Source organism: Ascaphus truei, unplaced genomic scaffold (genome assembly GCF_040206685.1).
Source record: "Ascaphus truei isolate aAscTru1 unplaced genomic scaffold, aAscTru1.hap1 HAP1_SCAFFOLD_286, whole genome shotgun sequence".
NCBI lineage: Eukaryota > Metazoa > Chordata > Amphibia > Anura > Ascaphidae > Ascaphus > Ascaphus truei.
In genome coordinates this window covers 28,246-54,821 of record NW_027455816.1, presented here as the reverse complement: position 1 = coordinate 54,821, position 26,576 = coordinate 28,246, and the positions used below count along the sequence as shown (strand labels likewise).

Sequence of the window (26,576 nt, the reverse complement as noted above, 5' to 3'; positions counted from 1 at the left end):
GTATGACAGCACCCCGAGTGGTGATGTGGCTCAGTGATCTGATAGAAAGTACTCTGGGTTGGGATCTGAGTTGGTATCTTGGTACAGTATGAGAGTACCCCCGATTACTGACGTGGCTCAGTGCTCTGGTAGGAAAGTACTCTGGGTCAGGATCTGAGTTGGTATCTTGGTACAGTATGAGAGCACCCCGAGTACTGACGTGGCTCAGTGATCTGGTAGGAAAGTACTCTGGGTTGGGATCTGAGTTGGTGTCTTGGTACAGTATGGGAGCACCCCGAGTAGTGACATGGCTCAGTGTTCTGGTAGAAAAGTACTCTGGGTTGGGTTCTGAGTTGGTATCTTGGTACAGTATGGGAGCTCCCCGTTTAGTGACGTGGCTCGGTGATCTGGTAGGAATGTACTCTGGGTTGGGATCTGAGTTGGTATCTTGGTACAGTATGAGAGCACCCCCGATTACTGACGTGGCTCAGTGCTCTGGTAGGAAAGTACTCTGGGTCAGGATCTGAGTTGGTATCTTGGTACAGTATGAGAGCACCCCGAGTACTGACGTGGCTCAGTGATCTGGTAGGAAAGTACTCTGGGTTGGGATCTGAGTTGGTGTCTTGGTACAGTATGGGAGCACCCCGAGTAGTGACATGGCTCAGTGTTCTGGTAGAAAAGTACTCTGGGTTGGGTTCTGAGTTGGTATCTTGGTACAGTATGGGAGCTCCCCGTTTAGTGACGTGGCTCGGTGATCTGGTAGGAATGTACTCTGGGTTGGGATCTGAGTTGGTATCTTGGTACAGTATGAGAGCACCCCGAGTACTGACGTGGCTCAGTGCTCTGGTAGGAAAGTACTCTGGGTTGGGATCTGAGTTGGTGTCTTGGTACAGTATGGGAGCACCCCGAGTACTGACGTGGCTCAGTGATCTGGTAGGAAAGTACTCTGGGTTGGGTTCTGAGTTGTTATCTTGGTACAGTATGGGAGCACCCCGAGTACTGGCGTGGCTCAGTGATCTGATAGGAAAGTACTCTGGGTTGGGATCTGAGTTGTTATCTTGGTACAGTATGGGAGCACCCCGAGTAGTGACGTGGCTCAGTGCTCTGGTAGGAAAGTACTCTGGGTTGGGTTCTGAGTTGTTATCTTGGTACAGTATGGCAGCACCCCGAGTACTGACGTGGCTCAGTGATCTGGTAGGAAAGTACTCTGGGTTGGGATCTGAATTGGTGTCTTGGTACAGTATGGGAGCTCCCCGAGTAGCGACGTGGCTCAGTGCTCTGGTAGGAAAGTACTCTGGGTTGGGTTCTGAGTTGTTATCTTGGTACAGTATGGCAGCACCCCGAGTACTGACGTGGCTCAGTGATCTGGTAGGAAAGTACTCTGGGTTGGGATCTGAATTGGTGTCTTGGTACAGTATGGGAGCTCCCCGAGTAGTGACGTGGCTCAGTGCTCTGGTAGGAAAGTACTCTGGGTTGGGTTCTGAGTTGTTATCTTGGTACAGTATGGCAGCACCCCGAGTACTGACGTGGCTCAGTGCTCTGGTAGAAAAGTACTCTGGGTTGGGATCTGAGCTGGTGCCATGAAGAAATCTCACCTTGGGGAGGAGTCTGGTACTCACACAATAGCAAAACATATAGAAGTATATACATTGTGGTCTGGGGGGTGTGCTCTGCAGGGAGGGCCAGGGTTTGTGTCCTGATGTAACGATACTAAAACCATCCAGCAGGATCTATAAATATTACCAGCACGTTCTCCAGTCACCATTTCAATACGGAACCTGCACTGTATCGGATCTCAGGTGAGCTCTGTATCATGTTGGTAAATTCTGCTTCTCAGTGAGATTCTCTCTTTCTATATCTCTCACATGTTTCTCTCTCTCTCACTTTCTTTCTTCCCACCTCTCTTTCTGTCTCCTTGTCCTCTTTTAGTCTCTTCCTCACTCTTTTTGTCTGTTTCTATCTCAGATCTTTCTCAGGCTGTAAGTGGATTCTCTGTATTTACAGTATATTTGTGTTGAGAGTCTAACAATGACTTTTTCTCTCTGTCATTCTAAATCATACTCCCTGTTTCTAAGGTCAAACATCTCACACTCTTTTTCTCTATCTCTGATCAGGGAGTAAAATAATATCTCTATTTCTTATGTTTTAATTCTGTGTCTTTGTTTTTTTTAATCATTTATTTCCTGTACACATTTTACTTTTTCTTACCATTATCTTTCTTAATTCTGTTTACTTGTTTTCATCTATTTTTTAACCATTTCTATTTAAATATATGTATTTCTCTCTCCCTGCTGAGCCCTCTGCACTCTCTCCTGCTGATTACTCTTTTTAATGTCTCTCTCACCTCTGTTATCATGACTCTGATGTCTCCCACACAGAATGCCGTCCTGGGTGGGGTTCCTGCTTTGCGTGGCTGTGTTTGGAGGGATCCAGGTGGATTCTTACTGTGATGTGAAAGGTAAGAGATATCTTACAGGAAGGAGCAGCAGGTAAGGGACTTTCTTACTGGAGATATTGTGCACAGCTCTCTGTTTGTGGAGTAGGATTCTCTATGTAACCAATGTTGTTAGGATGCTACTTTCAGGCTTAACACACAGAGCACAAAATGCTCACTCAATGAGGTAAGTACATGCAGGTGCACTAGTGGTAACAGGTAAGTACAGGCGCACAAAGGAAACACCTCAGGAGAGAGGTGATTTCAAGACCCCAGAAACTGTAGTATGTTGGTGAGAAAGATGTGAGATACGTTTAATAGGATGAGAGAGGGAGATGCAGAGCCAGTGTGAGGTATTGTACATCCAAGTGGGTATGATGGTGGAAGATATTAAGTGAAACTGATCCTGGGTAAGTTCTATGCAGAATATATTTAATTCACCCTGGGGATGTCCTCAGCTACCTGCAAAGTCAGGCTGTCCATGCAGGAATGTGTGGCCTGCTCACACTGCCTCTGCATCTCACTCTCTCATCCTATACTAGTATCCCACACCTTTCCTATCACCAAAGTACAGCTCTGAGCGCACCTTATTGGGGTCTGGAAATCATCTCTCTCCGGAGGTGTTTTCTTTGTGCTTCCAATTTCACACTTCTCTGACTGAAGAAGAAGAAACCGCAAAGCAGCATTTTGCAGACCAGGATATGTAGCTGTCAGGAGAGATTCCTTAGTGTTGGACGCCCCACGTGTGGCAGAATCACATAGGGGGTTATGCACTAAGCAGTCATAAGTGCTTTTAAGTGAGATAAAAGCCATTATAGCGTGATACTGCCTGCAGTGAGATTCACAAAGCAGTGATAAGTGCTTTTAAGTGGCCATTATAGCGCGATTCTGCACTGTTATCACTGCTTTGTGAATCTCACAGCAGGCAGTATCACGCTATAAAGGCAGTTATCTCACTTAAAAGCACTTATCACTGCTTAGTGCATAGCACCCAGAAAACCCACTTATCACTGCTTTGTGCATAGCACCCAGAAAACCCACTTATCACTGCTTAGTGCATAGCACCCAGAAAACCCACTTATCACTGCTTAGTGCATAGCACCCAGAAAACCCACTTATCACTGCTTAGTGCATAGCACCCAGAAAACCCACTTATCACTGCTTTGTGCATAGCACCCAGAAAACCCACTTATCACTGCTTAGTGCATAGCACCCAGAAAACCCACTTATCACTGCTTTGTGCATAGCACCCAGAAAACCCACTTATCACTGCTTAGTGCATAACCCCCATAGTGAGAGTTAGGAAGAGACTTGTGTGGTAACTACAGGTCTGTGACGTCATGGCTCCCGACATGCCCCCCGCACACGCAACTAGCTGGCCAGAAATCGTCCTGTCTGAGCAGAGCGCATGATGTCACGGCACTCGAGCGCCAGCTCCCAGCCTGGCCGCAGCTGTGGGAAGAGAGTGGTGCGGTCTGTGAACTTTACTTCAGTAGAGGAACCACTCCTGAAATAATGCGCAAATTTCTCACTTCCCAGAGATACTTTCTCACTTCCCAGAGATACTTTCTCACTTCCCAGAGATACTTTCTCACTTCCCAGAGATAATGTCTCACTTCCCAGAGATCATTTCTCACTTCCCAGAGATACTTTCTCACTTCCCAGAGATAATTTCTCACTTCCCAGAGATACTTTCTCACTTCCCAGAGATAATGTCTCACTTCCCAGAGATAATTTCTCACTTCCCAGAGATCATTTCTCACTTCCCAGAGATAATTTCTCACTTCCCAGAGATACTTTCTCACTTCCCAGAGATACTTTCTCACTTCCCAGAGATACTTTCTCACTTCCCAGAGATCATTTCTCACTTCCCAGAGATACTTTCTCACTTCCCAGAGATAATGTCTCACTTCCCAGAGATACTTTCTCACTTCCCAGAGATACTTTCTCACTTCCCAGAGATAATGTCTCACTTCCCAGAGATACTTTCTCACTTCCCAGAGATACTTTCTCACTTCCCAGAGATAATGTCTCACTTCCCAGAGATACTTTCTCACTTCCCAGAGATACTTTCTCACTTCCCAGAGATAATGTCTCACTTCCCAGAGATACTTTCTCACTTCCCAGAGATACTTTCTCACTTCCCAGAGATAATGTCTCACTTCCCAGAGATACTTTCTCACTTCCCAGAGATACTTTCTCACTTCCCAGAGATAATGTCTCACTTCCCAGAGATAATTTCTCACTTCCCAGAGATAATTTCTCACTTCCCAGAGATAATTTCTCACTTCCCAGAGATACTTTCTCACTTCCTAGAGATAATTTCTCACTTCCCAGAGATAATTTCTCACTTCCCAGAGATCATTTCTCACTTCCCAGAGATAAGTTCTCACTTCCTAGAGATAATTTCTCACTTCCCAGAGATAATTTCTCACTTCCCAGAGATAAGTTCTCACTTCCCAGAGATACTTTCTCACTTCCCAGAGATAATTTCTCACTTCCCAGAGATACTTTCTCACTTCCCAGAGATCATTTATCACTTCCCAGAGATAAGTTCTCACCACCACCAAATAAATAAAACTGGTCAGTATGAAGAATGTAAGGGCTGTTATATAGCGTGTGCGGCCGTGCATGCGCGTGCCTGTGCGAAGGTGCGTGCACGTGCCGCACACGTTTTGTGAGTATACTGTGCGCGACTGTATGTGTGTGTATGTGTGTGTATGTATGTATGTGTATGTATATGTGAGTGTATATATGTGTTTGTGTGTTTATATATGTGGGTGTGTATGTATGTGTGTATTTTCAAATAAATAAATAAATCCTTTAATAATTTTTTTAATAACATTGTACATACACACATACACACTTATATACACACATACACACTTATATACACACATACACACTCATATACACACATATACACACATATACACACATACACACTCATATACACATACACACACATATACGCACATACACACACATATACACACACATATACACACATACACACACATATACGCACATACACACACATATACACACATATACACACATATACACACGTACACACTCATATACACTCATATACACACATACACATTCATATACGCACATACACACACATATACACACACACACACTCATATACACACATATACACACACATATACGCACATACACACACATATACACACATACACACTCATATACACACATACACACACATATACGCACATACACACACATATACACACATACACACTGATATACGCTCATACACACACATATACACACATACACACTCATATACGCACATACACACACATATACACACATACACACTCATATACACACATAAACACACATATACTTACATTTTCAGTGGCGCTAGCGGCGCAAATGCTTTCTTTTTTTCATCTTCCTCCGTCGGCCGGTTCCACTCTCCTTGCCGTGCGCGCGGCGCCATTATAGAAAGGCTGACTATCGTCAGCCAACTATAAATGCCACGCGCGCGCACGGCGCAGTAGGCGTGGCACTATAGAACGGGCCTAACACTGCCCCAGGTAGGACAGGGCTAATGAATAAGTAATACAAAGTACTCTCCGTCAGGGCAGGACGGTGCCTCAGAGACCAGGCCCGATCCTTCCCGGTGTTTTAGTGAAAGTACTCTCCGTCAGGGCAGGACGGTGCCTCAGAGACCAGGCCCGATCCTCCCCAGAGTTTTAGTGAAAGTACTCTCCGTCAGGGCAGGACGGTGCCTCAGAGACCAGGCCCGATCCTTCCCGGTGTTTTAGTGAATGTTCTCTCCGTCAGGGCAGGACGGTGCCTCAGAGACCAGGCCCGATCCTCCCCAGTGTTTTAGTGAAAGTTCTCTCCGTCAGGGCAGGACGGTGCCTGTTATACCCTCACGCTGCTCCCTGTTATACCCTCACGCTGCTCCCTGTTATACCCTCACGCTGCTCCCTGTTATACCCTCACTGCTCCCTGTTATACCCTCACGCTGCTCCCTGTTATACCCTCACGCTGCTTCCTGTTATACCCTCACTGCTCCCTGTTATACCCTCACGCTGCTCCCTGTTATACCCTCACGCTGCTCCCTGTTATATCCTCACGCTGCTCCGTTATATCCTCACGCTGCTCCGTTATACCCTGACACTGCTCCCTGTTATACCCTCACGCTGCTCCCTGTTATACCCTCACGCTGCTCCCTGTTATACCCTCACGCTGCTCCCTGTTATACCCTCACACTGCTCCCTGTTATACCCTCACTGCTCCCTGTTATACCCTCACACTGCTCCCTGTTATACCCTCACGCTGCTCCCTGTTATACCCTCACGCTGCTCCCTGTTATATACTCACGCTGCTCCCTGTTACACCCTCACGCTGCTCCCTGTTACACCCTCACGCTGCTCCGTTACACCCTCACTGCTCCCTGTTATACCCTCACGCTGCTCCCTGTTATACCCTCACTGCTCCCTGTTATACCCTCACGCTGCTCCCTGTTATACCCTCACGCTGCTCCCTGTTATACCCTCACGCTGCTCCCTGTTATACCCTCACGCTGCTCCCTGTTATACCCTCACGCTGCTCCCTGTTATACCCTCACGCTGCTCCCTGTTATACCCTCACGCTGCTCCCTGTTATACCCTCACGCTGCTCCCTGTTATACCCTCACTGCTCCGTTATACCCTCACACTGCTCCCTGTTATATCCTCACGCTGCTCCCTGTTATACCCTCACTGCTCCATGTTATACCCTCACACTGCTCCCTGTTATACCCTCACGCTGCTCCCTGTTATACCCTCACGCTGCTCCCTGTTATACCCTCACGCTGCTCCCTGTTATACCCTCACTGCTCCCTGTTATACCCTCACGCTGCTCCCTGTTATACCCTCACGCTGCTCCCTGTTATACCCTCACACTGCTCCCTGTTATACCCTCACTGCTCCCTGTTATACCCTCACACTGCTCCCTGTTATACCCTCACGCTGCTCCCTGTTATATCCTCACGCTGCTCCCTGTTATACCCTCACGCTGCTCCCTGTTATACCCTCACGCTGCTCCGTTATACCCTCACTGCTCCCTGTTATAACCTCACGCTGCTCCCTGTTATACAACCACACTGCTCCCTGTTATATCCTCACGCTGCTCCCTGTTATACCCTCACTGCTCCATGTTATACCCTCACACTGCTCCCTGTTATACCCTCACGCTGCTCCCTGTTATACCCTCACGCTGCTCCCTGTTATACCCTCACGCTGCTCCCTGTTATACCCTCACTGCTCCCTGTTATACCCTCACGCTGCTCCCTGTTATACCCTCACTGCTCCCTGTTATACCCTCACACTGCTCCCTGTTATACCCTCACGCTGCTCCCTGTTATATCCTCACGCTGCTCCCTGTTATATCCTCACGCTGCTCCGTTATATCCTCACGCTGCTCCGTTATACCCTGACACTGCTCCCTGTTATACCCTCACGCTGCTCCCTGTTATATCCTCACGCTGCTCCCTGTTATACCCTCACGCTGCTCCCTGTTATACCCTCACACTGCTCCCTGTTATACCCTCACACTGCTCCCTGTTATACCCTCACTGCTCCCTGTTATACCCTCACGCTGCTCCCTGTTATACCCTCACACTGCTCCCTGTTATACCCTCACTGCTCCCTGTTATACCCTCACACTGCTCCCTGTTATATCCTCACGCTGCTCCCTGTTATACCCTCACACTGCTCCATGTTATACCCTCACACTGCTCCCTGTTATACCCTCACGCTGCTCCCTGTTATACCCTCACGCTGCTCCCTGTTATACCCTCACGCTGCTCCCTGTTATACCCTCACTGCTCCATGTTATACCCTCACTGCTCCCTGTTATACCCTCACGCTGCTCCCTGTTATACCCTCACGCTGCTCCCTGTTATACCTTCACACTGCTCCCTGTTATATCCTCACGCTGCTCCCTGTTATACCCTCACGCTGCTCCCTGTTACATCCTCACGCTGCTCCGTTATACCCTCACTCTGCTCCCTGTTACACCCTCACGTTGCTCCGTTATATCCTCACGCTGCTCCCTGTTATACCCTCACGCTGCTCCGTTATATCCTCACGCTGCTCCCTGTCATACCCTCACGCTGCTCCGTTATACCCTCACGCTGCTCCCTGTTATATCCTCACGTTGCTCCCTGTTATATCCTCACGCTGCTCCGTTATATTCTCACGCTGCTCCGTTATATCCTCACGCTGCTCCCTGTTATATCCTCACACTGCTCCCTGTTATATCCTCACGCTGCTCCGTTATACCCTCACGCTGCTCCCTGTTATACCCTCACGCTGCTCCCCGTTATACCCTCACGCTGCTCCGTTTAACCCTCACGCTGCTCCGTTATACCCTCACTCTGCTTCCCGTTATACCCTCACGCTGCTCCCTGTTATATCCTCACGCTGCTCCCTGTTATACCCTCACGCTGCTCCCTGTTATACCCTCACAGCTCCGTTATACCCTCACGCTGCTCCCTGTTATACCCTCACTGCTCCCTGTTATACCCTCACACTGCCCCCTGTCCTGTTATATCCCTGCCCTGCTCTCACACTAAGTCTCGTCTCCTTGTCTTCCTAGGAAAGAACGTTGCTATAGAGGGTAAGGCGAGTCAGAGCTCGCTGTTATACCTTCACACTGCTCCCTGTCCTGTTATACCCTCACACTGCCCCCTGTCCTGTTATATCCCTGCCCTGCTCTCACACTAAGGGCCTCATGCAGTAAGCCCCGATAAGGCTTTTTCGGCATTTTATAGCCGTTTTTTGCCCTCCTGATTCAGTAAGCCCCGATAAGTGGGAATTATCGGCAACTTTTCTTCCGAAAAAAAATTTTTCGCCACCCGGCTGCCGATAAGCCACTTATCGGGACTTTTTTTTCCCGCCTGAATTCAGTAAGCCCCGATCAGCTTTTTGGTGCTGATCGGCAGGCCAGATTGGAGATTTTATGGCCAATCCAGCCCGCCAACTAAAGTTGGCAACTTGCTGAAGGAGAAGCATCGGCAAGGGCGACACTTAGGAAAAATCAGCCCTTTTTCCTGCCTGTGATTGATGCTGGGGGTCTCCGGAGCTGATATCCGCACCGGAGCCCCCCGGCATGCATCCGAGGCAGGAAAAAGGCATTTAAAAGCCACTTCATTACCTTAGCGGCTAACCGCTAAGGCAATGAAGGGGTTAACCCACCGTGCCAGCGTTATTGTGGGTAGCGGGGATGGGTGAGGGGGGTATTTGGCCCTGGGTGTGAGTTTAGGACTTGCGGGGGGGATGCGGGGGCACTTAACCCCTTCAGGACCGTAGCGGTTAATACCGCTACGGTCCTGAAGGGGTTAAGGCCTCCCGCTACCCACCCGCAAGCCCTAAACAACCACCGTTGGGGCTAATGCCCCCTTCACACACCCCCACTACCCACAATAATAAAAAAAACACACCCCAGCCCCACAATAACGAATTAAATAAATAATTAAATAATTATATATATATATATATATATATATATATATATATATATATATACCCAACAACACCTATACCCCCCTAACATACAGTATAGTAATGGGCAGAATGACTATTATCCACAAATGGATAATAGTGCAGTTGTCCATTTACAATACATACACAACAATAAAGACTTTAAATACATATAGCACTCACCCATGTCCCACTGCCACGATGAAGGCCATCCTCATCTTCATCCTGCCCATGCCCCATCCGCTTCTGCAAAACAAACACAAGAATTACAACATCCAAATTAATGTCCCCTAACCCCTTAATCACCATAGCGGTTATTAACCGCTACAGTTATTAAGGGGTTAAGCCACCATCACCCACATACCCTCCCCCACAAAGCCCCCCAACCACCCTCACCCAATACCCACAGGGGAGTCCTACCAAATACCCTTGGGCCTAATACCCCCTCCCCCAGCACATACAGTACAATAATGTGCCAAATAACTATTATCCACATAGGGATAATACATTATTTGGCCATTATTAAACACATTCAATAACGTTAAAATGTAAAGAAACTTGTACTAACCTCATCAATAAGAAGTCTCCGTCGCCAGCATCATCCTTGGGGTCCGTTGCCAACATTAGAAATAGCCACAACATTTCAATATCATTAACATAACACTGAACCCCTTAATCACCTTATCGGGTACTAACCTGAAAGGTAATTAAGGGGTGAAGCCATCCTGCAATGCCTACAACAGTTATGCATAACATCCTCAGTGAAATAAAAACCAATTGCCTAACCAAATTCCATTTAATCATTCAATCTGTAGGCTCACATGCCTCATAAAACATTGCATTTATAGTGTATACATGTAGCATAACATGTAAACTGCATATACACGCTGCAAATCAATGTTAACAATACAATAATGCCACTCAAATCGCCATACATCACAAGAAGTATATTATTTAATACAATAAACTCACCATCAATGAATTACCACACATCAATTACATCACTAAACAATTAAAATACCATCCATACCAATTACACAATGAACTAAAGCTATCCTAACAGAGAACAACTTCAAAACATAGTCAAAAGTACACCAACAATTACAATATAATAAAGCAAGGCTTTCCATATCCTACTGTACGGCCTGGAAGCCCAAAACTTACATCTGTCTAAAAATAAAATACATTTAGCACACATCAATGCATAGCCACAATGATTAACAATACAGAATTAGAAGCTTTAACAACACTATCATTTCTTACCCTGTATATATATCTGTACACATACATACAGACATACATACAGTGGGAAGAAATGATATGCATTGTAAAAAATGAAAACATGAAAAAGCAACACAAAAAACAGTTACATTAAGTACATTTCTTTATTTAACTTACCATTACTTGCCCCCACCGACTCCCGTTGATCAGCTTACTCACGAACCAATCCACGACACCATCCACGACACCATCCACGACACCATCCAGGAACAAATCCACGACACAATCCAGGAACAAATCCACGAACCAAACCAGGAACCAATCCAAGAACAAGTGCAGGAACCAATCCAGGAAGCAAGCCACGAAGAAATCCAAGAAACAATCCACGACACGATCCAGGAACAGGAACCCATAAAAGAAAAAAAACATAACAAATTAAACATTAAAATAATAAAACATGACAATCAAGGGTTGTACTAGTTTTATTCTTAGTGAATCTGTATTACAATACCTTGTTCCGGGGTCTTCTTGACGTCCGGTGCCACGCCCTGGTCTTCAATCTTCAGGAGGAGGTCCGTCCTCCTCGGCATCTGCCTTCAAAATGAGACGACATAGGCTTTTATAGGCCTATGACGTCACATTTGTCGTCATATGGTTCCCACGGCCCTGATTGGGCCGTGAAAACCATGTGTTTTGGCCGATGTAAAAAAATTGATGACGTCACTTAAAGGCAATGCCAGCACAGCCAATCAGAATGGCTTTGCTGCTATTGCCTTTAAGAAAACGTCATGAAATGACACATGGCCGGACTCACATGGTACTTGAACCAATCAGAGTAGGGATGGAGTTCCCACGCTCTGATTGGCTGGCTTACCATGTGAGTCCGGCCATGTGTCATTTCATGACGTTTTCTTAAAGGCAATAGCAGCAAAGCCATTCTGATTGGCTGTGTTGGCATTGCCTTTAAGTGACGTCATCAATTTTTTTACATCGGCCAAAACACATGGTTTTCACGGCCCAATCAGGGCCGTGGGAACCATATGACGACAAATGTGACGTCATAGGCCTATAAAAGCCTATGTCGTCTCATTTTGAAGGCAGATGCCGAGGAGGACGGACCTCCTCCTGAAGATTGAAGACCAGGGCGTGGCACCGGACGTCAAGAAGACCCCGGAACAAGGTATTGTAATACAGATTCACTAAGAATAAAACTAGTACAACCCTTGATTGTCATGTTTTATTATTTTAATGTTTAATTTGTTATGTTTTTTTTCTTTTATGGGTTCCTGTTCCTGGATCGTGTCGTGGATTGTTTCTTGGATTTCTTCGTGGCTTGCTTCCTGGATTGGTTCCTGCACTTGTTCTTGGATTGGTTCCTGGTTTGGTTCGTGGATTTGTTCCTGGATTGTGTCGTGGATTTGTTCCTGGATGGTGTCGTGGATGGTGTCGTGGATTGGTTCGTGAGTAAGCTGATCAACGGGAGTCGGTGGGGGCAAGTAATGGTAAGTTAAATAAAGAAATGTACTTAATGTAACTGTTTTTTGTGTTGCTTTTTCATGTTTTCATTTTTTACAATGCATATCATTTCTTCCCACTGTATGTATGTCTGTATGTATGTGTACAGATATATATACAGGGTAAGAAATGATAGTGTTGTTAAAGCTTCTAATTCTGTATTGTTAATCATTGTGGCTATGCATTGATGTGTGCTAAATGTATTTTATTTTTAGACAGATGTAAGTTTTGGGCTTCCAGGCCGTACAGTAGGATATGGAAAGCCTTGCTTTATTATATTGTAATTGTTGGTGTACTTTTGACTTTGTTTTGAAGTTGTTCTCTGTTAGGATAGCTTTAGTTCATTGTGTAATTGGTATGGATGGTATTTTAATTGTTTAGTGATGTAATTGATGTGTGGTAATTCATTGATGGTGAGTTTATTGTATTAAATAATATACTTCTTGTGATGTATGGCGATTTGAGTGGCATTATTGTATTGTTAACATTGATTTGCAGCGTGTACATGCAGTTTACATGTTATGCTACATGTATACACTATAAATGCAATGTTTTATGAGGCATGTGAGCCTACAGATTGAATGATTAAATGGAATTTGGTTAGGCAATTGGTTTTTATTTCACTGAGGATGTTATGCATAACTGTTGTAGGCATTGCAGGATGGCTTCACCCCTTAATTACCTTTCAGGTTAGTACCCGATAAGGTGATTAAGGGGTTCAGTGTTATGTTAATGATATTGAAATGTTGTGGCTATTTCTAATGTTGGCAACGGACCCCAAGGATGATGCTGGCGACGGAGACTTCTTATTGATGAGGTTAGTACAAGTTTCTTTACATTTTAACGTTATTGAATGTGTTTAATAATGGCCAAATAATGTATTATCCCTATGTGGATAATAGTTATTTGGCACATTATTGTACTGTATGTGCTGGGGGAGGGGGTATTAGGCCCAAGGGTATTTGGTAGGACTCCCCTGTGGGTATTGGGTGAGGGTGGTTGGGGGGCTTTGTGGGGGAGGGTATGTGGGTGATGGTGGCTTAACCCCTTAATAACTGTAGCGGTTAATAACCGCTATGGTGATTAAGGGGTTAGGGGACATTAATTTGGATGTTGTAATTCTTGTGTTTGTTTTGCAGAAGCGGATGGGGCATGGGCAGGATGAAGATGAGGATGGCCTTCATCGTGGCAGTGGGACATGGGTGAGTGCTATATGTATTTAAAGTCTTTATTGTTGTGTATGTATTGTAAATGGACAACTGCACTATTATCCATTTGTGGATAATAGTCATTCTGCCCATTACTATACTGTATGTTGTGTATTGATGCTATGTTTATTGGGGGCATTTGTCCCCAATAAACATGCTACTATGCGTTAACCCCTTCATTGCCTTAGCGGCTATCCGCTATGGTAATGAAGCAGCATTAATGTATTTTAATAATATTGTGCGGAAGCAGGAGGCCCCCTGAGCTGAAGCGCATTTATTTGTGGCTCAGAGACCCCCTGCCTCCCGAGTTACAGTGTGGACGCCATGTTTATTGCGGGGACGCTATAAACATGGCGGCGACACTGCCACCCGATGACACATACCGGGGCCTGTAACTCGGGAAGCAGGGGGTCCCTGCTCCACAAAGCAATGTGGTTCAGCTCAGGGGACCCCCTGCTCACTGTACAGTATAATTAAAAAGACATTCATGCTGCTTCATTACCGTTGCACATAGCCGCCAAGGTAAGGAACGAGTCTTTATTGATGTGTGTGTGTTTTATTTATACTGTACATGTGCAGAGGGTCTCCGGAGCAGAACAGCGTTGGTTTGAGGTCCGGGGACCCCCTGCCCCCCGAGATACAGGCCCCTTTATGGGTGCCGGTATCCCTCTGGTTTGTTTACAGGTCGCGGTCACGTGATCGGGACCTTTAAACGCCGAGGGATACCGGCACCTCATAAAGGGGCCTGTATCTCGGGGGGCAGGGGGTCCCCGGACCTCAAACCAACGCGGTTCAGCTCCGAAGACCCCCTGCACATGTACACTATGAATAAAAGTTGTTTTTAAATACTTTTTTTGGTGCCGAAGTTTGCGCTGAGAGAGCGGCTTGTCTCTCTCAGCTGCAAACATCTATCGGCACCAAAGGCTTATCGGGAGCCTTATCGGGAGCCAGGCTGTATCGCCACAGCTCATCGGCAGCTTTGCTTTCGCAGTGCTTCAGCAGGGATCGGAAGGATTCGGCCCTTACTGAATACTGCGAGGGCAAATCGCCCAAAAAAAACATTTTCGCAATTCGTGCCGAAAATTTTGTATCGGGGCTTACTGCATGAGGCCCTAAGTCTCGTCTCCTTGTCTTCCTAGGAAAGAACGTTGCTATAGAGGGTAAGGCGAGTCAGAGCTCGCTGTTATACCCTCACACTGCTCCCTGTCCTGTTATACCCTCACACTGCCCCCTGTCCTGTTATATCCCTGCCCTGCTCTCACACTAAGTCTCGTCTCCTTGTCTTCCTAGGAAAGAACGTTGCTATAGAGGGTAAGGCGAGTCAGAGCTCGCTGTTATACCCTCACACTGCTCCCTGTCCTGTTATACCCTCACACTGCCCCCTGTCCTGTTATATCCCTGCCCTGCTCTCACACTAAGTCTCGTCTCCTTGTCTTCCTAGGAAAGAACGTTGCTATAGAGGGTAAGGCGAGTCAGAGCTCGCTGTTATACCCTCACACTGCCCCCTGTCCTGTTATACCCTCACACTGCCCCCTGTCCTGTTATATCCCTGCCCTGCTCTCACACTAAGTCTCGTCTCCTTGTCTCCCTAGGAAAGAACGTTGCTATAGAGGGTAAGGCGAGTCAGAGCTCGCTGTTATACCCTCACACTGCTCCCTGTCCTGTTATACCCTCACACTGCTCCCTGTCCTGTTATATCCCTGCCCTGCTCTCACACTAAGTCTCGTCTCCTTGTCTTCCTAGGAAAGAACGTTGCTATAGAGGGTAAGGCGAGTCAGAGCTCGCTGTTATACCCTCACACTGCTCCCTGTCCTGTTATACCCTCACACTGCCCCCTGTCCTGTTATATCCCTGCCCTGCTCTCACACTAAGTCTCGTCTCCTTGTCTTCCTAGGAAAGAACGTTGCTATAGAGGGAAAGGCGAGTCAGAGCTCGCTGTTATACCCTCACACTGCTCCCTGTCCTGTTATACCCTCACACTGCTCCCTGTCCTGTTATATCCCTGCCCTGCTCTCACACTAAGTCTCGTCTCCTTGTCTTCCTAGGAAAGAACGTTGCTATAGAGGGAAAGGCGAGTCAGAGCTCGCTGTTATACCCTCACACTGCCCCCTGTCCTGTTATACCCTCACACTGCCCCCTGTCCTGTTATATCCCTGCCCTGCTCTCACACTAAGTCTCGTCTCCTTGTCTTCCTAGGAAAGAACGTTGCTATAGAGGGTAAGGCGAGTCAGAGCTCGCTGTTATACCCTCACACTGCTCCCTGTCCTGTTATACCCTCACACTGCCCCCTGTCCTGTTATATCCCTGCCCTGCTCTCACACTAAGTCTCGTCTCCTTGTCTTCCTAGGAAAGAACGTTGCTATAGAGGGTAAGGCGAGTCAGAGCTCGCTGTTATACCCTCACACTGCTCCCTGTCCTGTTATACCCTCACACTGCTCCCTGTCCTGTTATACCCTCACACTGCCCCCTGTCCTGTTATACCCTCACACTGCCCCCTGTCCTGTTATATCCCTGCCCTGCTCTCACACTAAGTCTCGTCTCCTTGTCTTCCTAGGAAAGAACGTTGCTATAGAGGGGAAGGCGAGTCAGAGCTCCCTGTTATACCCTCACACTGCTCCCTGTCCTGTTATACCCTCACACTGCCCCCTGTCCTGTTATATCCCTGCCCTGCTCTCACACTAAGTCTCGTCTCCTTGTCTTCCTAGGAAAGAACGTTGCTATAGAGGGTAAGGCGAGTCAGAGCTCCCTGTACCACAAGCTGGGCATGGCTCAGGGGGCCATTGATGGCAATCGGGAGGGAGTGTACAAGTTGGGGTCCTGCATCCTAACTCGGAACGAGTTCTCCCCCTGGTGGAGACTGGATTTCCACGAGCCACGGAAGGTCGGCGCCGTGGTGCTTGTGAATAGGAAGGATTGCTGCTGGGAGCGTCTGATGGGAGCCGAAGTTCGCGTCGGAAACTCCCCAGACAACAAAAACCCCGTGTAAGTGTGAAATGATATATTTCCCTGTCTCCTTACACCTTTACACGGCCAATCGCCTCGGGAGGGTGATCACGCTAAACAAAGAGCTCGGGATTGGGTGGAAGGGTTAACGTGGGCCGTTCCACGTGCGTTATCTCATAATAAATGAGATAAATGAGTGGTAATACTGTTCCCAAAGACAAAGGACACATTCCTCTGCTAATAAGGGGTATGCGGTATGGATGGACTCACTGTGATCCTTCTTCGTCCAGAGGTTACAGAGACGTTTCACAGGTTAGTGCTAAGGCATGGCCAAACCGCAGGTCCTGACCTTGGCTTACAGGCTTATAATGCTTTGGCCAAAGGGTTTAACCAAAATGACCCTGGTCTATAAGAATATTATTATTGAAGTATTTAACTACAGTATATACTAATTACTATATATTTTGTCAAATTGGATGTAGCATTGGGCGTTTCTGTCTTTTAATAAGGGGGTATGTAGGCTTTCATTCAGATCCCGGAATATGGTATCATGTATGACACTGGAAAGTTTGGGACCCTGCAAAGCTGCCCGTCGTCACCAAGAGCTTGGGCAGAAACTAGAGAGATAAGGGATAAAACGTAACACACTTCTGCCCTCCAGTTTTATTCATGACATTACGTATTAAATATGGTTTCCCCCTGGCTCCACAAAAGAAAAATACACGTATTTTAATGACTAAGATTTCATTTTGCAAAGCTTTTTAAATAAATGTTTTAGGGCAAAACTTTTTTTTAAAAGGTACATTTGATTTTATTAACGGTCCATATAAGAAACATGCAGCGTTTGAGTCAGTGGAAGGTGAAATGATAATGACACACACACACACACACACACACACACACACACACACACACACACACACACACACACACACACACACACACACACACACACACACACACACACACACACACATAATCTCTTAGTAATAGAGGATAAAAGGGAGCACAGACAGAAGACAATATTTATTCTGCTCATGTTTTAACATTGATCTATAAAGGGGCATCACTACTTTCTTTTTCTGCTGCTAATACCTCTAACAGCCTGCTGGCTCTCACACATTAACTGTCTACGTCATCTGATAAAAGGACCTTCAGGTCTTTCTCCTTGATAGATGACATAATAGTGACATTAATGCTGAAGTCTGTATAACCTGGATTATGTATGTGGGTATAATCAGTGTTGTGTGAGTGGATATTACCTGGGTTATGTATGTGGGTGGATATTACCTGGGTGGGAAGATATTACCTGGGTTGTGTGGGTGGATATTACCTGGGTTATGTATGTGGGTGGATATTACATGGGTTATGTGGGTGGGAAGATATTACCTGGGTTATGTATGTGGGTGGATATTACCTGGGTTATGTATGTGGGTGGATATTACCTGGGTTATGTATGTGGGTGGATATTACCTGGGTTGTGTGGGTGGATATTACCTGGGTTATGTATGTGGGTGGATATTACATGGGTTATGTGGGTGGGAAGATATTACCTGGGTTAAGTATGTGGGTGGATATTACCTGGGTTATGTATGTGGGTGGATATTACATGGGTTGTGTGGGTGGATATTACCTGGGTTAAGTATGTGGGTAGATATTACCTGGGTTATGTATGTGGGTGTATATTACTTGGGTTATGTATGTGGGTGGATATTTCTTGGGTTATGTATGTGGGTGGATATTACCTGGGTTATGTATGTGGGTGGATATTACCTGGGTTATTTATGTGGGTGGATATTACCTGGGTTATGTGGGTAGATATTATCTCGGTTATGTATGTGGGTGGATATTACCTGGGTTATGTGGGTGGATATTACCTGGGTTATGTATGTGGGTGGATATTACCTGGGTTATGTATGTGGGTGGATATTACCTGGGTTATGTATGTGGGTGGATATTACCTGGGTTATGTATGTGGATATTACCTGGGTTATGTGGTGGGAAGATATTACCTGGGTTATGTATGTGGGTGGATATTACATGGATTGTGTATGTGGGTGGATATTACATGGATTGTGTATGTGGGTGGATATTACATGGATTGTGTATGTGGGTGGATATTACATGGATTGTGTATGTGGGTGGATATTACCTGGGTTATGTATGTGGGTAGATATTATCTGGGTTATGTATGTGGGTGGATATTACCTGGGTTATGTATGTGGGTGGATATTAGCTGGGTTATGTATGTGGGTGGATATTACCTGGGTTATGTATGTGGGTGGATATTACCTGGGTTATGTATGTGGGTGGATATTACCTGGGTTATGTATGTGGATATTACCTGGGTTATGTATGAGGGTGGATATTACCTGGGTTATGTATGTGGGTGGATATTACCTGGGTTATGTATGTGGGTGGATATTACCTGGGTTATGTATGTGGGTGGATATTACCTGGGTTATGTATGTGGGTGGATATTACCTGGGTTATGTATGTGGGTGGATATTACCTGGGTTATGTATGTGGGTGGATATTATCTGGGTTATGTATGTGGGTGGATATTACCTGGGTTATGTATGTGGGTGGATATTACCTGGGTTATGTATGTGGATATTACCTGGGTTATGTATGAGGGTGGATATTACCTGGGTTATGTATGTGGGTGGATATTACCTGGGTTATGTATGTGGGTGGATATTACCTGGGTTATGTATGTGGGTGGATATTACCTGGGTTATGTATGTGGGTGGATATTACATGGGTTATGTATGTGGGTGGATATTATCTGGGTTATGTATGTGGGTGGATATTACCTGGGTTATGTATGTGGGTGGATATTACCTGGGTTATGTATGTGGGTGGATATTACCTGGGTTATGTGGGTAGATATTACCTGGGTTATGTATGTGGGTGGATATTACCTGGGTTATGTATGTGGGTGGATATTACCTGGGTTATGTATGTGGGTGGATATTACCTGGGTTATGTATGTGGGTGGATATTACATGGGTTATGTGGGTGGATATTACCTGGGTTATGTATGTGGGTGGATATTACCTGGGTTATGTATGTGGGTGGATATTACCTGGGTTATGTATGTGGGTGGATATTACCTGGGTTATGAATGTGGGTGGATATTACCTGGGTTATGTATGTGGGTGGATAATACATGGATTGTGTATGTGGGTGGATATTACATGGATTGTGTATGTGGGTGGATATTACATGGATTGTGTATGTGGGTGGATATTACATGGATTGTGTATGTGGGTGGATATTACCTGGGTTATGTATGTGGGTAGATATTATCTGGGTTATGTATGTGGGTGGATATTACCTGGGTTATGTATGTGGGTGGATATTACCTGGGTTATGTATGTGGGTGGATATTACCTGGGTTATGTATGTGGGTGGATATTACCTGGGTTATGTATGTGGGTGGATAATACATGGGTTATGTATGTGGGTGGATAATACATGGGTTATGTATGTGGGTGGATATTACATGGGTTATGTATGTGGGTGGATATTATCTGGGTTATGTATGTGGGTGGATATTACCTGGGTTATGTATGTGGGTGGATATTACCTGGGTTATGTATGTGGATATTACCTGGGTTATGTATGAGGGTGGATATTACCTGGGTTATGTATGTGGGTGGATATTACCTGGGTTATGTATGTGGGTGGATATTACCTGGGTGGGAAGATATTACCTGGGTTGTGTGGGTGGATATTACCTGGGTTATGTATGTGGGTGGATATTACATGGGTTATGTGGGTGGGAAGATATTACCTGGGTTATGTATGTGGGTGGATATTACCTGGGTTATGTATGTGGGTGGATATTACCTGGGTTATGTATGTGGGTGGATATTACCTGGGTTGTGTGGGTGGATATTACCTGGGTTATGTATGTGGGTGGATATTACATGGGTTATGTGGGTGGGAAGATATTACCTGGGTTATGTATGTGGGTGGATATTACCTGGGTTATGTATGTGGGTGGATATTACCTGGGTTGTGTGGGTGGATATTACCTGGGTTAAGTATGTGGGTAGATATTACCTGGGTTATGTATGTGGGTGGATATTACATGGGTTGTGTGGGTGGATATTACCTGGGTTATGTATGTGGGTGGATATTACCTGGGTTATGTATGTGGGTGGATATTACATGGGTTGTGTGGGTGGATATTACCTGGGTTAAGTATGTGGGTAGATATTACCTGGGTTATGTATGTGGGTGTATATTACTTGGGTTATGTATGTGGGTGGATATTTCTTGGGTTATGTATGTGGGTGGATATTACCTGGGTTATGTATGTGGGTGGATATTACCTGGGTTATTTATGTGGGTGGATATTACCTGGGTTATGTGGGTAGATATTATCTCGGTTATGTATGTGGGTGGATATTACCTGGGTTATGTGGGTGGATATTACCTGGGTTATGTATGTGGGTGGATATTACCTGGGTTATGTATGTGGGTGGATATTACCTGGGTTATGTATGTGGATATTACCTGGGTTATGTGGTGGGAAGATATTACCTGGGTTATGTATGTGGGTGGATATTACATGGATTGTGTATGTGGGTGGATATTACATGGATTGTGTATGTGGGTGGATATTACATGGATTGTGTATGTGGGTGGATATTACATGGATTGTGTATGTGGGTGGATATTACCTGGGTTATGTATGTGGGTAGATATTATCTGGGTTATGTATGTGGGTGGATATTACCTGGGTTATGTATGTGGGTGGATATTACCTGGGTTATGTATGTGGGTGGATATTACCTGGGTTATGTATGTGGGTGGATATTACCTGGGTTATGTATGTGGGTGGATATTACCTGGGTTATGTATGTGGATATTACCTGGGTTATGTATGAGGGTGGATATTACCTGGGTTATGTATGTGGGTGGATATTACCTGGGTTATGTAAGTGGGTGGATATTACCTGGGTTATGTATGTGGGTGGATATTACCTGGGTTATGTATGTGGGTGGATATTACCTGGGTTATGTATGTGGGTGGATATTACCTGGGTTATGTATGTGGGTGGATATTATCTGGGTTATGTATGTGGGTGGATATTACCTGGGTTATGTATGTGGGTGGATATTACCTGGGTTATGTATGTGGATATTACCTGGGTTATGTATGAGGGTGGATATTACCTGGGTTATGTATGTGGGTGGATATTACCTGGGTTATGTATGTGGGTGGATATTACCTGGGTTATGTATGTGGGTGGATATTACCTGGGTTATGTATGTGGGTGGATATTACATGGGTTATGTATGTGGGTGGATATTATCTGGGTTATGTATGTGGGTGGATATTACCTGGGTTATGTATGTGGGTGGATATTACCTGGGTTATGTATGTGGGTGGATATTACCTGGGTTATGTGGGTAGATATTACCTGGGTTATGTATGTGGGTGGATATTACCTGGGTTATGTATGTGGGTGGATATTACCTGGGTTATGTATGTGGGTGGATATTACCTGGGTTATGTATGTGGGTGGATATTACATGGGTTATGTGGGTGGATATTACCTGGGTTATGTATGTGGGTGGATATTACCTGGGTTATGTATGTGGGTGGATATTATCTGGGTTATGTATGTGGGTGGATATTACCTGGGTTATGTATGTGGGTGGATATTACCTGGGTTATGTATGTGGGTGGATATTACCTGGGTTATGTATGTGGGTGGATAATACATGGATTGTGTATGTGGGTGGATATTACATGGATTGTGTATGTGGGTGGATATTACATGGATTGTGTATGTGGGTGGATATTACATGGATTGTGTATGTGGGTGGATATTACCTGGGTTATGTATGTGGGTAGATATTATCTGGGTTATGTATGTGGGTGGATATTACCTGGGTTATGTATGTGGGTGGATATTACCTGGGTTATGTATGTGGGTGGATATTACCTGGGTTATGTATGTGGGTGGATATTACCTGGGTTATGTATGTGGGTGGATAATACATGGGTTATGTATGTGGGTGGATAATACATGGGTTATGTATGTGGGTGGATATTACATGGGTTATGTATGTGGGTGGATATTATCTGGGTTATGTATGTGGGTGGATATTACCTGGGTTATGTATGTGGGTGGATATTACCTGGGTTATGTATGTGGATATTACCTGGGTTATGTATGAGGGTGGATATTACCTGGGTTATGTATGTGGGTGGATATTACCTGGGTTATGTATGTGGGTGGATATTACCTGGGTTATGTATGTGGGTGGATATTACCTGGGTTATGTATGTGGGTGGATATTACATGGGTTATGTATGTGGGTGGATATTATCTGGGTTATGTATGTGGGTGGATATTACCTGGGTTATGTATGTGGGTGGATATTACCTGGGTTATGTATGTGGGTGGATATTACCTGGGTTATGTATGTGGGTGGATATTACCTGGGTTATGTATGTGGGTGGATATTACCTGGGTTATGTGGGTAGATATTACCTGGGTTATGTATGTGGGTGGATATTACCTGGGTTATGTATGTGGGTGGATATTACCTGGGTTATGTATGTGGGTGGATATTACCTGGGTTATGTATGTGGGTGGATATTACATGGGTTATGTGGGTGGATATTACCTGGGTTATGTATGTGGGTGGATATTATCTGGGTTATGTATGTGGGTGGATATTACCTGGGTTATGTATGTGGGTGGATATTACCTGGGTTGTGTATGTGGGTGGATATTACATGGATTGTGTATGTGGGTGGATATTACATGGATTGTGTATGTGGGTGGATATTACCTGGGTTATGTATGTGGGTGGATATTATCTGGGTTATGTATGTGGGTGGATATTACCTGGGTTATGTATGTGGGTGGATATTACCTGGGTTATGTATGTGGGTGGATATTACCTGGGTTATGTATGTGGGTGGATATTACATGGGTTATGTATGTGGGTGGATATTACATGGGTTATGTATGTGGGTGGATATTATCTGGGTTATGTATGTGGGTGGATATTACCTGGGTTATGTATGTGGGTGGATATTACCTGGGTTATGTATGTGGGTGGATATTACATGGGTTATGTGGGTGGATATTACCTGGGTTATGTATGTGGGTGGATATTACCTGGGTTATGTATGTGGGTGGATATTATCTGGGTTATGTATGTGGGTGGATATTACCTGGGTTATGTATGTGGGTGGATATTACCTGGGTTATGTATGTGGGTGGATATTACATGGATTGTGTATGTGGGTGGATATTACATGGATTGTGTATGTGGGTGGATATTACATGGATTGTGTATGTGGGTGGATATTACATGGATTGTGTATGTGGGTGGATATTACCTGGGTTGTGTATGTGGGTAGATATTATCTGGGTTATGTATGTGGGTGGATATTACCTGGGTTATGTATGTGGGTGGATATTACCTGGGTTATGTATGTGGGTGGATATTACCTGGGTTATGTATGTGGGTAGATATTATCTGGGTTATGTATGTGGGTGGATATTACCTGGGTTATGTGGGTGGATATTACCTGGGTTATGTATGTGGGTGGATATTACCTGGGTTATGTATGTGGGTGGATATTACCTGGGTTATGTATGTGGATATTACCTGGGTTATGTATGAGGGTGGATATTACCTGGGTTATGTATGTGGGTGGATATTACCTGGGTTATGTATGTGGGTGGATATTACCTGGGTGGGAAGATATTACCTGGGTTGTGTGGGTGGATATTACCTGGGTTATGTATGTGGGTGGATATTACATGGGTTATGTGGGTGGGAAGATATTACCTGGGTTATGTATGTGGGTGGATATTACCTGGGTTATGTATGTGGGTGGATATTACCTGGGTTATGTATGTGGGTGGATATTACCTGGGTTGTGTGGGTGGATATTACCTGGGTTATGTATGTGGGTGGATATTACATGGGTTATGTGGGTGGGAAGATATTACCTGGGTTATGTATGTGGGTGGATATTACCTGGGTTATGTATGTGGGTGGATATTACCTGGGTTGTGTGGGTGGATATTACCTGGGTTAAGTATGTGGGTAGATATTACCTGGGTTATGTATGTGGGTGGATATTACATGGGTTGTGTGGGTGGATATTACCTGGGTTATGTATGTGGGTGGATATTACCTGGGTTATGTATGTGGGTGGATATTACATGGGTTGTGTGGGTGGATATTACCTGGGTTAAGTATGTGGGTAGATATTACCTGGGTTATGTATGTGGGTGTATATTACTTGGGTTATGTATGTGGGTGGATATTTCTTGGGTTATGTATGTGGGTGGATATTACCTGGGTTATGTATGTGGGTGGATATTACCTGGGTTATTTATGTGGGTGGATATTACCTGGGTTATGTGGGTAGATATTATCTCGGTTATGTATGTGGGTGGATATTACCTGGGTTATGTGGGTGGATATTACCTGGGTTATGTATGTGGGTGGATATTACCTGGGTTATGTATGTGGGTGGATATTACCTGGGTTATGTATGTGGATATTACCTGGGTTATGTGGTGGGAAGATATTACCTGGGTTATGTATGTGGGTGGATATTACATGGATTGTGTATGTGGGTGGATATTACATGGATTGTGTATGTGGGTGGATATTACATGGATTGTGTATGTGGGTGGATATTACATGGATTGTGTATGTGGGTGGATATTACCTGGGTTATGTATGTGGGTAGATATTATCTGGGTTATGTATGTGGGTGGATATTACCTGGGTTATGTATGTGGGTGGATATTACCTGGGTTATGTATGTGGGTGGATATTACCTGGGTTATGTATGTGGGTGGATATTACCTGGGTTATGTATGTGGGTGGATATTACCTGGGTTATGTATGTGGATATTACCTGGGTTATGTATGAGGGTGGATATTACCTGGGTTATGTATGTGGGTGGATATTACCTGGGTTATGTAAGTGGGTGGATATTACCTGGGTTATGTATGTGGGTGGATATTACCTGGGTTATGTATGTGGGTGGATATTACCTGGGTTATGTATGTGGGTGGATATTACCTGGGTTATGTATGTGGGTGGATATTATCTGGGTTATGTATGTGGGTGGATATTACCTGGGTTATGTATGTGGGTGGATATTACCTGGGTTATGTATGTGGATATTACCTGGGTTATGTATGAGGGTGGATATTACCTGGGTTATGTATGTGGGTGGATATTACCTGGGTTATGTATGTGGGTGGATATTACCTGGGTTATGTATGTGGGTGGATATTACCTGGGTTATGTATGTGGGTGGATATTACATGGGTTATGTATGTGGGTGGATATTATCTGGGTTATGTATGTGGGTGGATATTACCTGGGTTATGTATGTGGGTGGATATTACCTGGGTTATGTATGTGGGTGGATATTACCTGGGTTATGTGGGTAGATATTACCTGGGTTATGTATGTGGGTGGATATTACCTGGGTTATGTATGTGGGTGGATATTACCTGGGTTATGTATGTGGGTGGATATTACCTGGGTTATGTATGTGGGTGGATATTACATGGGTTATGTGGGTGGATATTACCTGGGTTATGTATGTGGGTGGATATTACCTGGGTTATGTATGTGGGTGGATATTATCTGGGTTATGTATGTGGGTGGATATTACCTGGGTTATGTATGTGGGTGGATATTACCTGGGTTATGTATGTGGGTGGATATTACCTGGGTTATGTATGTGGGTG

At 45.0% G+C, this 26,576-nt stretch overlaps 1 protein-coding gene across 1 annotated transcript in view; it reads left to right on the top strand.

The window, feature by feature from the left end:
- The first annotated feature begins 1,643 nt into the window (after positions 1-1,643).
- Positions 1,644-26,576, top strand: part of LOC142483000 (fucolectin-1-like) — a 28,205-nt gene continuing 3,272 nt past the window's right edge. Inside the window, exons 1-3 of the mRNA XM_075583105.1 lie at positions 1,644-1,778; positions 2,358-2,437; positions 16,571-16,847. Of these exons, the coding sequence (XP_075439220.1) occupies positions 2,359-2,437; positions 16,571-16,847 (356 nt within the window). The 5' untranslated portion in view covers positions 1,644-1,778; position 2,358. The remainder of the gene's footprint in view (positions 1,779-2,357; positions 2,438-16,570; positions 16,848-26,576) is intronic.